The following is a 15,751-nucleotide window of genomic DNA, read 5'->3' on the forward strand; positions in this document are numbered from 1 at the left end:
AATGAGCTTCTCCCTGGACAGGATGCTATTTATTTCACTAAGGTTAGTTCTGCACTGCCCTGGAATAGGCCTTACCAGCACCACTGCTTATAATCTGTAGCAACTTGATTTTACCATGAAAACTGTAACAGAGCTGGACCATGAGTACAGTTTTAAGGGTGTTCCAGGCAAAAGTAACATACCATTGTTGTTTCCCACACAGATTCAAGAGATAAAGTAGCTCTAAAATATGAGAATTTTGATGAGATTTTTCAGCATTAGGACAACAGAAGCAATAAGGATCTTTCAATACATACTCATATAATTAAATACTTTCAGGTATTTTCAGAGCACCTATTTTGTGCTCAGTAAGATACTGGGATGAACACTGCTGATATAAAGGTTCAAGATGAAAAACATGGCCCATGTCCTGAAGTAGCTCTTTTGTATAGGAGACAGAGAAGTGGGTGAGTTCTCCTACTGCCTACTACTTGAAGCTCCTCAGAAAGGAAAGCTAAGAGTCAGAAAAACAAGAGATAAGTGGAAGAAAAAAGAAATACTAAAGCTACATTTGATATACTGTGCTATGGAAAACTGGCAATCTCATAGATTCTAACAGCACCTCCAGTACACAGAATAACTTAAAATTTGACAGTGCCAGGAATATGTAAACAACTAACTGTGGTGACCACAAGCAATAAGTCTATTTTCTTTGTCTGAAGTTTCATCACTTGAGGAATGTGAGGGAAGAGGAGTGTGTAATTTGAGGGTGATATAATTTGAAAGTGACTGTGAGCTACTTTTAGTTCTAAAATTTAGCAGAGGTTCTTTCCTGGTCAAAGCATATATTTTGGTACTCTTCTACTCTAATTCCTCTTATCCCCACTATTTCACTAAACAAAATTTAAGGAACATAAAATGGAAATAAAGTTGACTTAGCAGCTCCTCCTTCATCATCAGATAACCCCAGGCCTCTACTGATTTATGCTATAAACTCTACATTTGTTTGCTTTCAAAAACTGTAGAGATGGAGAAGGTAGGGAGAAGAGGCAAAGAGCAAGTAAAAAGAATTAATATGTGTTATGTACAACTTGTCAACTCCCCATGATAAGGGTATTTTTTTGGTACCAGGGATCAAAAAGATAATAATTATGTACTGTAAACATGTACTAATAAAAATTTTAAAAACTATAGAGAAGGAGATTTCATCATCTTCCTCAGTAACACATTCTGTTTTCTACAGGTGACAGCTTTGGGTAGTGGCATTAACAACTATCAGAGTTAGGTTTTTTTCCACAACTGTACTTCTTAGCCCTGTGTCCCTGGGAAAAGATACAACACTTTAAGCCTCACATTTCTCTTCTATAAAATGGGGATAATGACAGCAGCTCTCTTCTTACCTCAGAGGACCATTGGGAAAATGAAGTGATATGGGTACAGAAATATTTTGAAAATGATAGAATTAGAAGGATATAATAGATCAACTAAATTATCACTGTGTCTAATAAATATACACCCCTATTTTAAACAAAATCCAGAAATTCCAATCCATCTACCCACTTATTTACCTGTTGATCTATCCACCCATCACTGAGTGCCAGTCTCTATTCTAGCCTCTGGGGCCATACTGAAGAAAAAAGCAGATAAAATCCATGTGCTGTGGCTTACCTTCTAGGAGATGATACTGTCAAAATAATCACCAAAGTGTTGGACAGTAATAAGATGAACAGATGGGAGTAGATTGGTAGTGGGGAGGGGGGGGAACGGACAGACAGACAGTACTTTAACTAGGATAATCATAGAAAAGCCTCTCTAATGAGTGTAAGAATATAAGTATATAAGCAGTTACTTCCATGGATTGAGGGAGGAAGCCATAAGCTCTGTGGGAAAAGGATATTCATGGTAAATGGAAGAAGTACAGAAGACCTGAAATGGGAATATCCTTGGTATGCTCCAATGATTTCTAGTTTTACCTATGTGACTGTAATAAAGTAACCAAGAGGAAATGAGAAAAGAAAGTCAAAAGTTGGCTAGGGGTGAGAGATGATAGTCACCTAGGAGGTGACAGCAAGGGTGTCACCAAATCTGTGCTGGAGAAAAGCAGATACATACCCTGAGGCGGGGGCAAAAGGTAAAGTCTCATACAGGAGAATAAATGAAAACAAAATCTAGCTAGACCAAAATCCAGTGTTTAGGGGATGTGTGAGAGACAATCAGACCACTCCTGGATCACAGTAGTACCCCTATACACACACATACCTCAGACTCTGTGTACACACCATCGAAGAATGACCATCAGGAAGAAATCAAATAACAAATGTGTGTGTGGGGGGGGAGCCTTTCTACATTGTTGGTGAGAATGTAAACTAGTATAACCACTATGGAAATGAGTATGGAGATTCTCTCAAAAACTAAAACTAGAAATTCCATTCAACCCAGCTATTCTCCTTCTAGGTACCTATCAGAAAGAGTTATAGATATCATATAGTGATGCATATATGTCAATGTTTATAGCAGTACAATTCATAATAGCTAAGTAAGTGGGCTATATGTCCATCAACAGATGAATGGCTAAAGAAAATGTGGTATTTATACACAATGGGGTACTACTACTGCTATACTACTCTGCTATAAAGAAGGATAAATTTGCATCATTTTTAGGAAAGCAGATGATTTAAGCAGTTCTTATCCACCCCACCTCTAGCTTCAGCAGTGGGGAAGTTCCAGTAGGGTAGTGCAGGCTATAACTGTGTGGTAAAGAGTTCTTGCTTTCATACAGAGCTGTATGCAAATCCTAGGCCCAGTAGCATTGTCAGGGGCAGATGATTCCAAAAGGGGAAGCACTAAAGGGCCAACTGTTCAGCTCCACTCTCCTGAAGTAGGGAAAACAAATCTCTGACAGATACTCTAGACACTGGAAAGGACCCATGTTAGTCACACATTCTTTGTTGTGTGCATGCAAGAAAAAGATTCAAAGGGGTCCAGCACGAAGTAAAAGCTGGGACATACCTGAAAAAGTCCTGAACAGTGAATATACTCTCCCACCCACAGATCCATCAGTAGAGGAAAGAAGCTGTATTAGTCACTGCTTACTAGAGAAGCAGATTTATTGCAAGCTATACAACTATATAAGAATTTACAAGACTGGCTTACAACAGCCACCCACAAGTTAGGAGTAGAAAAGTGCAAAAGGGTTAACTGTGCCCTGGAGGCCCGAAAGATCCAGTCAAAGGCCTGGAGCTTACTGTAGTGTCCCGTGCAAGTTCAAATCTGGAGGCTGAAGGGCCTGTGATGGAAGGCTAAAGAGTCTGTGCTGGAGGCTGAAGAGTCTACACTGGAAGCCAGGAGACATCTAGGTGAAGGTGAAGACCTGAGCTCCTCTGAAGAAACAGAGATGACCCTTGCTTCTTTGTTTCCCTTTTATTCCATTCAGGTGGCAAGCCCATTGGTTGTGTCATTCATACCCAGGATGGGTCTCCTGTCTTCAGTAAATCCCTTCAGCCACACCCAGAACTATGTTGGTCCAATTTAGCTGGACGTTTCTTACTCCAGTTGACACAATCAAGTTAACTATCATAATCCAACTCTGTTAACCTGACAACCAGATACATTTCCTTAAACCATTGTCCCCCAGGTACAAAGACAAGTTCATAATTATACCAAACATATTACAACTATGCCGCTTATAAACAGAAACACACTACTGTAATTCCCTCCCAAAATAGAAGGCAAGTTTTCTGTGGGTGATGCATATTCCTAACATTTCATAACTTGAATATTATAACATGGTTTAACAATACTTAAGAACCAATATTAAGTCTATCAACATATCAGATAGGAATTACAATCCTACTGTCTTCTACTACCTATTTTGTATTCCCTTGGCCTTCACCAAACACCTCAGCAGGTCTTGGTTCTTTCCCTGGTGGAGTGCCCTTTTCTTTATTCTTGAAGGTTCTGGACCATTTGTCATTCTTCCTGGATTGAACTGTTGTAGTTTCCCATCGACCTTAATAACAGGGCATGGTAACACTAGAAGGCACCTAAAGGATCTCCTGCACTCCAAGTACTGTACTACATATTCTTCCCTTCCTCTACTGTAGAGTAACAGTCCAATTTCCCCTTGATAGTCTGAATCAATCACCCCTGCCAACACTGTAACTTCCAAAAGCATGTTTACCCAGAGGCATGAGGAGAACAAAATGGCCAAAGGGAAGTCTTAAACTTCCAGTTCAATGGTATCACTGTTGTGATTCCTGGTACAAGCCTTCCCCCTTCTGGCGCGAAGACTTCTAAGCCACCAGAGCATAAGGTTCCAGGAACAGGAAGCAAAAATTCTGCAAGTGAATCACCAGAGGTAATGGTGAGTACCATTCCCACTTCTACCCCTTGATTCCTGGACTCCTGGCTATAGGAGATCCAGTACCACATAGTGGACGCTGATTTAAAGCATATGCAACCTTTTGAAGAACCTTGCCCCAGTCCTGCAAGCTATTGCAACATAGCTGGCAGTTATCTATGTCTTCAAAAGACCACTCCACCTTTCTATCAATCCAGCCACTTCTGAGTGGTGAGGAACATGGTAAGACCAGTGAATCAATCCCATGAGCCCACTGCCTCACTGCTTTGGGATAAAATGTGTTCCCTAGTCAGAGACAATGCTGTGTGGAATTCTATGACAGTGGATAAGGCATTCTGTAACTCCACAGATGACAATTTTGGCAGAAGCATTATGTGCGGGGAAGGCAAATCCATATCCAGAATAAGTGTCTATGCGAGTAGGGACAAAGCACTGTCCTTTCCAGGGTGGAAGGAGTCCAATATAATCAACCTGTTCCTTGGTCACAGGCTGATTCCCCTGGGGAATGGTGCCATATGGTGGACTCACTGTTGGTCTCTACTATTGGCATATTGGGCATTCAGCAACTGTAGCCAGATCAGCCTTGGTAAGGTAGATGTTGCTGAGCCCATGCATAGCCTCCAGTCCTGCCACCATGGCCACTTTGTTCCTAAGTCTGTCGGGCAATGATGGAGTGGCTAAAAAAAGAGGTTGACTGCTATCTACATAATGGGTCATCCTAGCCACCTGACTGTTAAAGTCCTCTTCTGCTGAGGTCACTTTTTGGGGAGCATTTACATGGGATACAAATATTTTTACATCCTTTGCCCATATGGAGTGGTCTATCTATACACCTCCTCCCCATATATCTTTGACACCAATTTTCAAGTCATGTTCCTTCCAAGTTCCTGACCATCCAGCCAGACCACTGGCTACAGCTCTTGAATCATATACTGATTCATGTATGTACACAGTCACATGTCTGGCCATTTTTTCTTCTAGGCAAAATGTACCACCAGGTACACTGCCTGAAGTTCTGCTCACTGTGAAGATTTCCCTTCACTACTGTCCTTCAGGGATGTCCTGGGAAGGGGCTATAGTGCTGCAGCTATCCATTTTCAGATGGTGCCTGTATAACATGCAGAACCACTTGTAAACTAGGCTTAGCCTTCTCTTCCTCTGATAGCTGATCATATGGTACACCCTATGAGGCCTCAGGCGCATGCTGGGAGTCAGAAGCCAATATAGCAAGAGTAGGATCCATGGGCATCTGGGTAACTTCTTCATGTAACTTACTTGTGCCCTCTGGACCTGCTCTGGCTCAATCACATATGTACCATTCCCATTTAATGATGCACTGTTGCTGTGCATGTCCAACTTTATTACTCGGTGGATCAGATATACCCAGCTCATGATGGGCAACTCAGGTAGCATGGTAACCTGAGTCTAGGAGTTCAACATCCTCAGCCTCATCAGGGTCTCCCCAGAACCTCTCCATTCCAGTGTACATCCTGTTCTTTTCCAATCAGTGCCCTCACCTTTACTTCAGATACCCTCCAAGGGTAAGCATTAAACTTACACTGTATTTCAGCCAATCGAATTATGAGGGCCCGTGTGTGGGTTTCTGCAGTCTCAGTCCTGTGGCTAAAGGAGAGGAGATTCGGGCCAGGGATGTAACTCAGGGATGTAGCTTAGGACCTGGCAACTGTGAGGTCCTAAGTTCGATTCCTGGTACCAAAAACGAAAAAAGAAAAAAAAAGACACCCCCCCACCAAAAAAAAAAAACAGTAAAGGAAATTCTCTTTCATAACACACTTAGTAATTTTCAAATACTTTATGTGTGACTGGAGCTGGGAATTTGAATCTTTGAGCTCCTTATTTTCCTTTAACTTCTCCTCACAGTTATAAGACTTTAGATTTCCTATGGATGCTTTGAACTCATTTACTTCACTAGATGCTAAGATGCTAAGAGCAAAAAGATGCTAAGAAGCTAAGAGCAAAAAGATGCTAAGAAGCTAAGAGCAAACAGCCAGCATCATTATAATTCCCACTCTGCCAAAAATATTAAAAAGTATCACAAATAGAGTCACTAAATTCCTTACATTTCACAAATGGTGAATTAGGATAATCAAATAGATCTACACTGCATATTACTTTAAATAGTTCACATCAGGGACTATTCCCACAGTATGAGGAGACACCATAGCATCTTTTGGTCTTATCAAATTAGGCAACTCTAGGAACCACTAAAGCCATTAAAGAATTTCATCTTTATAATTCTGTTTCTCTAGAGCCACTGGTACTAGAATCTGTTATCAGTTAATGATTACTAACGAAACAAGATTTACTGGGCCGGGGATTTAGCTCAGTGGTTCTGCTGCCCACCTTGCAAGCACAAGGACCCAAGTTCGATCCCTGGTACCAAAAAAAAAAAAAAAAAAAAAAGAAAGGCAGATTTATTGCAAGCTATACAACTACGTAAGAGTTTATAAGATTGGCTTACAACAGCCACCCACAAAGTTAGGTGTGGAAAAGTGCAAAAGGGCTATGTGTGCCCTGGAGGCCCGAAAGATCCAGTCAAAGGCCTGGAGCTTACTGTAGTGTCCCGTGCAAGTTCAAATCTGGAGGCCGAAGGGCCTGTGATGGAAGGCTCAAGAGTCTGTGCTGGAGGCTGAAGAGTCTATACTGGAAGCCAGGAGACATCTAGGTGAAGGTGAAGACCTGAGCTCCTCTGAAGAAACAGAGATGAGCCTTCTTGCTTCTGTGTTTCCCTTTTATTCCATTCAGGTGGCAAGTGTATTGGTTGCTGTCACTCACACCCAGGGTGGATCTCCTGTCTTCAGTAAATCCCTTCAGCCACACCCAGAACTATACTTATCTGATTTAGCTGGGCGTTTCTTACTCAAGTTAACTGTTACAGAAGCCTTATTCATTTGTAGTTTTGGAGTATAACCTCTGTCCAATCATTGCTTGATCATTTAAGCTAAGCAAACACAAGGGCCTTAACACAGAGTTTTTTTTTAAATATTGAGCAGAGATATCAATACCTACATACCAATAAAGACATATTTCATATATTTATCCCTGGTAAGTTAATATAAGACCAACAACCTTCACAGAGGAAAAATAGCAATATCCAAGGTACATAATACTGTATTATCTGAAATGTTGCATTTTAAAGAAATTATAAGACATGTAAAGAAACATATTAAGGAGGAAAACAGCAGTCAACAGAAGCTTTCTCTGTCTCCAGATATTCTATTCAGAAAATAAAGATTAGTAATAATCTCTAAATATATTCAAAGAACTAAAATAATGTTTTAAGAATTAAAAAGGAAGTATAAGAACAATGAACAAAATAGATTTTCAGTAAAATTACTTTAAAAGAACTAAATGGAAATGCTGGAGTTGAAAAATTTTAAAAAATGACAACCTCACTAGAGAAATTTAACTAACGGACTCTATATAGCAGAAGAATGACTAAAAAATTTCGAAAATGAACCCACAGAAATTATCCAATTTTACCAACAGAGAGGGAAAAAAGATTGGAGAAAAACTAACAGAGCATCAAAGAACTTTGGACAACATAAAACACACTAATGTACATATAAATAGGAATCCAAGGGAGAAGAAAAGGGAATAGAAAAAACTCTAAAGGAATAATAGGGAAAAATCCCCAAATTTGTTTAAAAATATTAATCTATAGATCCAAGAACTTAATAAATTCAAGGTAGGTTAAACAAAATCAATTCACACTGAACATATCATAGACTATTGAAAACCAAAGTGAAAATCTTAAAAACAGCAAGACAAAAATTGTATCATGGACAAGAACAATTACTGTGTTAAAAGTTGACTTCTGATCAAAATACAGTGGTTCCTCAGTATATGTGAGGAATTAGTTCCAGGAGCTGCCATGAATATCAAAACCTGTGGGGGCTGGGGATTTAGCTCAATGGTGCCACGGCCTGTCTTGCAAGCACAAGGTCCTGAGTTCGATCCCCAGTACCAAAAAAAAAAAAAAAACCTATGGATGCTCAACTCCATTTTATAGCAGTGTTTGCAAATGATCTAAGCATATCTTCTTGTATACTTTACTTGCTGGCTGCAAGGCCTTGCATGCCTCTTGTGCCATGATTCCTGCCCTCCATATATTTTAATTTAAATTATCTCTAGATTATTTATAATACCTAATACCTCATAAATACTATGTAAGTAGGTGCTATGCTGTACTATTTTAGGAATAGCAAAGAAAACAGTCTGTACATGTTCAGTATAGATGGAATTTTTTTCCCCACAAATATTCTCAATCCTCAGTTGGTTGAATCCGTGGATGTGAAACCCATGGATATGAAGGTCTGACTATACTTTTAAAACTCACAATAAAAATGTATGATCAGACACAATGGAAGCTAGAAGGCTCTGGGGTAACATTCAAAGAACTGAAATCTTCAAAAACTGACAATATCAAAATCTATATCCAATAAAACATTCCAGGTTAAAAAAAAAAAAAGGGAGAATTTACTGTTAGCAGACCCAACTTACAAGAAACACTAAAAGAAGTATATGAAACTGAAAGGAAATAACCCTGAAGGGTAACTGAAATTCACAAATAAAAATGAAGAGCAAAGAAAGTGGTAAATATAAGGATTAATATGAAAGACTATAAACATATGTTTTAGATTTCTTCTGTTGACCTCTTTAAAAAACAGTAACACTATTTTGTTGGGCTTCTATATAATGTGTATGTTTAGGCATACATTCATGTACACTTAAATATATATGAATAAATGACAATAACAGCACAAAGAAAGGGCAGGGAATGAAGTTGTCTTGGACAGTGCATATATTTTACTGGAAATCAGTTGATATTAATCTGAATTCCAATAAAAATTTATTAATTAGATTGTAATACATTAAAATACATATTTTAATACCTAGAGAAACCACTAAGAAATACCGTTTTAAAAGAATTTAAATGATACAACAAGCATATTTATTTATTGCAAAAGATAGTGAAGGAGGAATACAAATAATCAAGATCAATACAGAAAACAATTAGCAAATAGAAAAGGTGAACCTAAACATTAACAATTATTACATTAACCATCAGTGTTTTAAACACCCAATCAAGGGCAGAAATTGTCAGACTGGTAAACAACAAACACTATCTAACCAAGGGCTATCTAGGAGAGACACATCATAGATTTAAAGACATGAAAAAGTTGAGAGTAAAAAATGAAAAATATATATTATGAAAACCATAGTCATAAAAGAGCCAAGTACCCACATTAATTTAGAAAAAAAAGACTTTAAGAGAAATACAATTAGATATAAATAGGGATGTTTCATAATCAAAACTGATACAACAATTATATCAACAGTAACAATTATAAACATAAATATATATACATATAAAGCAGAGTAGGTTCGCATAAAGCAAAAGATGACACAATTGAGAAAAGGAAAGAGTTCTATTATAGTTAGAGATTTCAATTGTAGCTAGAAATTTCATTTTTCTACTCTAAATAATTAACAGAACAAGAATGAAAATTAGTAAAGATACAGAAGACTTGAACACTGTCACGGAACCTGACCTAACTGACATACACAGAACATCCCACCTGATGTCTACGGAATGCACATTCTTTTCAAGCACACATAGATCATTCTCCAGAGTAGGCAATTAGGCCATAAACACATCTCAATAAATTTAAAAGAACTGAAATCACACCCAATATATATTTGATCATAGAAGAATTAGAGATCAACAGGAAAAACATTTCTCCAAAAGAGATAATACAAATGGCCAATCAGCACATGAAAAGATGCTCAACATTATTACCAGAAAGTGAAAATAAAACCACAATGGGGTACCATTTCACATCCACAGTATGACTATAATCAAAAGACAGAAAATAACAAGTATGGGCAAAGGGATGGACAAATTAGAAACCCTCATAATTGCTAGTAGGAATGTAAAATGATGTCAACACTGTGAAAACAGTCTGGCAAGCCAGGCATGGTGATGCACAACTACAATTCCAGCACTGGAGGAGGGGGAGGCAGGAGGATTGCAAGTTCAAGCCTAGCCTGGGCAACTTAGAAAGACCCTGTGTCAGAGGGGTAGGGGAAAGGAAAGGAGGGAAAGGAAAAAACATGAGAAAAGGAAAAAATGGAAACAAAGTCTTTATAAATATGAAGGGGAGGAGGGGTTGAAGGGAGGACAGGGGAATAAGGAAAAAATAAGAACCAAGATAATCATGTAAAGGTACAAGTTCCCAATGATGAATGTAATTGTATTGTATACCTAAAATGTACCAATAAACTTAATGAAAAAAAAGAGAAAGACTCTGTCTCAAAATAAAAAATAAAAAGGGCTGGGTATGTAGCTTGGTATGGAGGTCCTGGGTTCAATCCCTGGTACCACAAAAACAACAACAACAAAAACAGTCTGAAAGTTCCTCAAAAGGTTAAAAATAAATACACCATGTGATTCAGCAATTCCACTTCTTAGGTATGTAGTCAAGAGAAATGAAAGTATATATCCACACAAAAACTTGCACATGTCCGGTCATAACAGCATTATTCATAATACTCAAAGAGTAAAAACAGCTCAAGGTGCACATCAACTGATGAAGAGACAAAATGTAGTAAATCAAAGCTTCAAGCACTTTCATTTTTGTGTCACCTACACTTTGGCACCAAAAAGGACTAAGGAAATATTTATGGTATGAGTGAATAAATGAATGCTCAGAAGAATGGAATTCTGTACTCATTTGTTCTAATTCTAGAACAATAACCAGGTCAATTAATCTTTCTGAGTCACAATTTCTTAATTTCAACTATGGAAATAACAATCCTCTGATTATTTCACAAATCAAGTACAATGATCTGTGTGAACCCAATATAGAAAACAATGACAGACAATCACAATAAAAATCATATCCTCCATGTAAAAGTAGTAAGAAAATATAAAGCAATGAGTTACAGGGACATTCTGAATTAGGAAAGAAAAATGTCCTTGACAGCCTGGATGGTTTTAATTGTAGATATTAAATCAGTACAGGTTTTTACCAAGCAGGTGTCATCCTCGCTGCCATATGGCATGAGCCCCAGGGCTCTTACTTTGCACTAACACACATCATAGCTGTGACTTTACCGCAGTCTCCTTTATAAGACCTCTTGACATCTTTCTGTTTCCTACTGCAGTAAAAAAGAAAACTGAGATGGGGTTCAGAAGACTCTAGTTTTAATATGGGTCTAATTATAAGTCTTTAGGAAAGTTTGTTTTTCTGTGAAATGGGGATGATAGTATTTCCTTAACAAGATAATTGTGAGGACTATTATGCTAAGATATGCAAAGTTCTTAATACTGGCAGAACAGGCCCTCAATAAATTATAGTTGTCACTCTTCCTACAAAAGCATGAAGACATTTGAACCACAAGGCACAATTCAACTTTGTTTTTGCCCTTTCTTCAATAATTTACTGTTCAAAGATCTAATATTTGCAAATCCTTCCCCCTCTTTTAATCACAGCCCTTCCATTTGATGGAAGGCAGCATGAATCAGGAAAGTAGTGCAGACTAGGAATCAGATGCCTATTGACATTAACCCTTTTCTGTTTCAGTTTTATCATCTATAAAACAAGGATAATAACCCTACCTTATTAAACTGCTGTGAAGGTTAAAACAGACAGTTATTAAGAAAGGACCCAAAGTGCTGCAAGGTACTGAACATGTGAACCAGTTTTTATAATTGCAAAGAGTATAAATGACTCAGAGTAAACAATCCCCAGCAGTGGCAGAGCGGTGCAAAGTATTTTGATTGTGACTCAGCATTGCCTTAGACCTTACTACTCTCCTGTTTAAAATTATTTAGGCTTCTAAGGGCCGGGGATTTAGCTCAGTGGTTTCGCCCCCTGCTGCGCAAGCACAAGGACCCGAGTTCGATCCCCAGTACAAAAAATAAATAAATAAATAAATAAATAAAATAATTTAGGCTTCTTATTACCTTGAAGATAAGAGTCAAACTTCTACACAATTTGGCTTACTCATCATTCCTCCTCATCACCCTCCTCTACTTCTTCAGTTTACATTCCAGTCATTTCAAGCTACTTGCAGTTCCTTCACAAGCATACTTTGTCAACCTCCTTGCCCATGTGCATGCAATTCTCCTTCTGCTGGAATACCATCAGTTCTCCTTAATTCTTGCCCCAGATAACTAACTCATTCAATGTAGACTTTGTCATCAAGAAGCTTTCTCTGACACATCCAATCTTTCATTCAATAAATGTATGATGAATGCCAAAACTTGCCAAATGCCAAAACTTGCCAGATGCCAAAGATACAGCAATTAGCAGGTCAGGCATAGTGTTGCCCTCAAGAAGTTTAGCATGCAAGTAAGTGCAAGATCCTGAGTCTGATTCCCAGTACCAAGGGGAGGGGGACAACATAAAAAGGGCTGGGGATGTAGCTCAGTGGTGCCACACTTGCCTGGCAAGTGTAAGGTCCTGAGTTTGATCCCCAGTACAGAAGGAAAAAAAAAAGAAAGAAAAAGAAGAAGTTTAGCATGCCGAATTATAGCTGTTTATTTGTCCCTTTGTATTCTCCAGAAGTCTGGGAGGTTCTTAGGCATTAGGACAATGTCTGATCATCTCTGTATCACTTCTTAGTGCTGGTACACAGGAGGGGCTTTTGCAAATGTTTAGTAAATCAATATGGCACAACCACCCTTTCTTTAAGAGACAACCTCAGATGTAAAGAATAGCTGTATTCTCTTATGTGTGTTATATTTTGCTATTTGTAAGACCTTTTCAAATACACCAAAATCTCACTGTATACTCTTAATTGCCCTGGAGAATAGAATTTATAAGTTGAGAGAGACAGAGGGACCTTTGAGGTCATCTAGTTTTATTAACCAGCCAATTCTTTGATGATTCTTATAATACCTCTTCAAGTTATAGGGCAGCACCATAATGTGAGAGAGCAGAATGAATGACCTTTAATGAATAGAATCTGCTCCCTTCAACAACGGGTCTTGCAGACCCAATTTATGAAAGAGGGAATTCTCTTCTAAATTCAAATGTCTGAAGACATGTCTAGATAAGACAGAGTATATCATCCTCAATTTATTGATGAAGAATCTGAAGCTCATAAAGGCAAACTGGCTTTCCAAATATTCAAAGCTTCAAATGAAAAGCATAGAAGCATGTTTTCTAGTTCCAAGGATAGGCTTTCTAGAATATTTGGAAAGGATACAATGCGTTCATTAGTCCAATTCCTTTATGATATAGATAAGGACCCTGAGGGCAAACACTGAAGAGTAAACGAGATGAGTGCCACCCAGCCCAGATTCTGTCTCTACCACACTATCCTGAACCTTACTTCCATACCTGCTCATCTCAGAATAAAGACTTACCAAAGTGTTAGGAGAATTATAATCTTCTGCTGACTTATCTGCAAAGGAAGAAAGATGAAAAACTTAGTAAACAATTAGAGTCAATCCTTCGTTTTGTTTTGGTCTTTGGTTTTCTGCAACAAATAGAGTCTTGCTCTGTAGTTCAGGCTGGCCTTGAGCTCACTATATAGCCAAGGCTGGCCTCAAACTTGCAGTAAATCCTCATCCTCCTGGCGAATACCACTATGTTTGGCTTAAGTCAGTCCCTTCTTGAAAGCTAAGGAAGTCTATTTGGTCAAACAATTCCAAGGTTCAGACAATAATAATAGTATAGCTAGTACTAAGGGCCATATACCATGTTAAGCCCATTATACATATCATCATCTCCTTTAGTCCTCTCTATAGCTATGAGTATTATTATTACACTCACTTTTTTTTTTAAACTTCTGGTACTAGGGATTAAACCCAGGGTCTCACACATGCTAGATAAGTACTCCACCACTAAACTACATCCCCAGTTCTTACTTCTAGAGTTTCCTTAAGTTGCCCAGGCTGGCCTCAAACTTAGAATCCTCCTGCTTCAATCTCCTGATTAGTTAGGATTACAGGCATGTAATACAATGCCTAACTTATATCCACTTTTATAGATTTTACAGTTCAAAGAAATTAATTTTCCCAGGTTAATATGTTAACTACAGGATTCAAGACCTAAATTATGATTTTATTCCTAATACCATGCTAGAATTGTTTCCACATCATCAAATATATCATCATCATCTTTCGATTTTCAATACTCAAAATTTCCTGTATTCTAAGAGAAAGGTTAAGACTCCACAGCACAGTCCTGAGCTATCCATGCAAAATCATGACCTACCTGCAGCTTCAGCTTTCTTTAAAAAAAGGATCTTTGTTGCAGGCCAGGGATTTAGCTCAGTGGCACCACACCTGCCTTGCAAGCACAAGGTCCTGAGTTTGATCCCTGGTACAAGGGGGGGGGGGCTTTGTAAATCAGGCATGGTGGTGTACTCCTATCCAGCACACTGGGAGGCTGATCACAAGTCCAAGTCCAGCCTGGATAATTTAGTGACTTAGAAATATCCTGTCTCAAAAAAGGAAGGAGGAAAAAAAATGGAAGGAGGGATTAAGGATATAATTCAATACAAAGGCCTTGCAGTCAATCTCCTGGTACCTGGAAAAAAAAAAAAAAAAAAGAAAGGATCCTTCTACATCCATGCTTAGTCCCTATAGGGACAGAAAGATGAAGGCTTAAGAATAGAGTTACCGGGCCAGGGATTTAGCTCAGTGGTTCCACTGCCTGTCTCATAAGTGCAAGGTCCCAAGTTTGATTCCCAGTACCAAAAACCAAAAAAACAAAAACAAAAAAGAAGAAAAGAAAAGAGAGTTATCAATCATGTAAAGTCTAATTAAAGGCAGGGGCTTGTTATGTAAAAATAGAATCAAGTGCTCTCAGGGCCAGGTATTTAGCTCAGTGGCACTGCGCCTGCCTTTCCAAGTGCAAGGTCCTGAATTCGATCGCTGGTACCAAAAAAAAAAAAAAAAAAGAATCAAGTGCTCTCAATGAATCAATTATATTTCATTGATTCTGAGATGTGCATTTTTTCACATTAACAGCTCTAAACTAGAGATAGGTCCTATAATTAAAGCATTTTATGATTTGAGTGCCAGTGTTTTTTCTTGGGTGGTATATTTTAAAAAATGGTGCATCTTACAATGATAACTTGGGTTTAATGCAATATCAAGCAGATCTTAGCAAGAAAATAAATTTAAAAATTGGTTTTGTTCTTTAGTTCTCAGGGGTCCAAAAAGAAACTGTCTTGCCAGCTTACCACCAATGGAATTAAGGAGTAAAAAATATTCTAACAAATTTAATATATTTGCCAACAAGAACCAAGTCCAGAGAATGTCAAAGAGCCCAATTTCATCATATGAGAAAGTGCTGGCGCTATAGCAAACAAAAAAATCCACAAAACAGGAAAAAAGATAAGCTTCAACAGTATGTTCTTAAGAGACCC

The 15,751-nt window shown here is 38.2% G+C and overlaps 1 protein-coding gene across 8 annotated transcripts in view; it reads right to left on the reverse strand.

Moving 5' to 3' along the window:
• Positions 1 to 15,751, reverse strand: part of Pak1 (p21 (RAC1) activated kinase 1) — a 167,540-nt gene that overhangs the window by 32,943 nt on the left and 118,846 nt on the right. For all 8 annotated transcript variants that reach the window (XM_013067420.3, XM_087212008.1, XM_087212009.1 and 5 more), the window contains one exon: positions 13,740 to 13,777. In XM_013067420.3, the coding sequence (XP_012922874.1) occupies positions 13,740 to 13,777 (38 nt within the window). The remainder of the gene's footprint in view (positions 1 to 13,739; positions 13,778 to 15,751) is intronic.

This window comes from Heterocephalus glaber, unplaced genomic scaffold, assembly GCF_053883595.1.
Source record: "Heterocephalus glaber isolate CG9 unplaced genomic scaffold, H.glaber_assembly_v1.0 deba00001428, whole genome shotgun sequence".
NCBI classification, from domain to species: Eukaryota; Metazoa; Chordata; class Mammalia; order Rodentia; family Bathyergidae; genus Heterocephalus; species Heterocephalus glaber.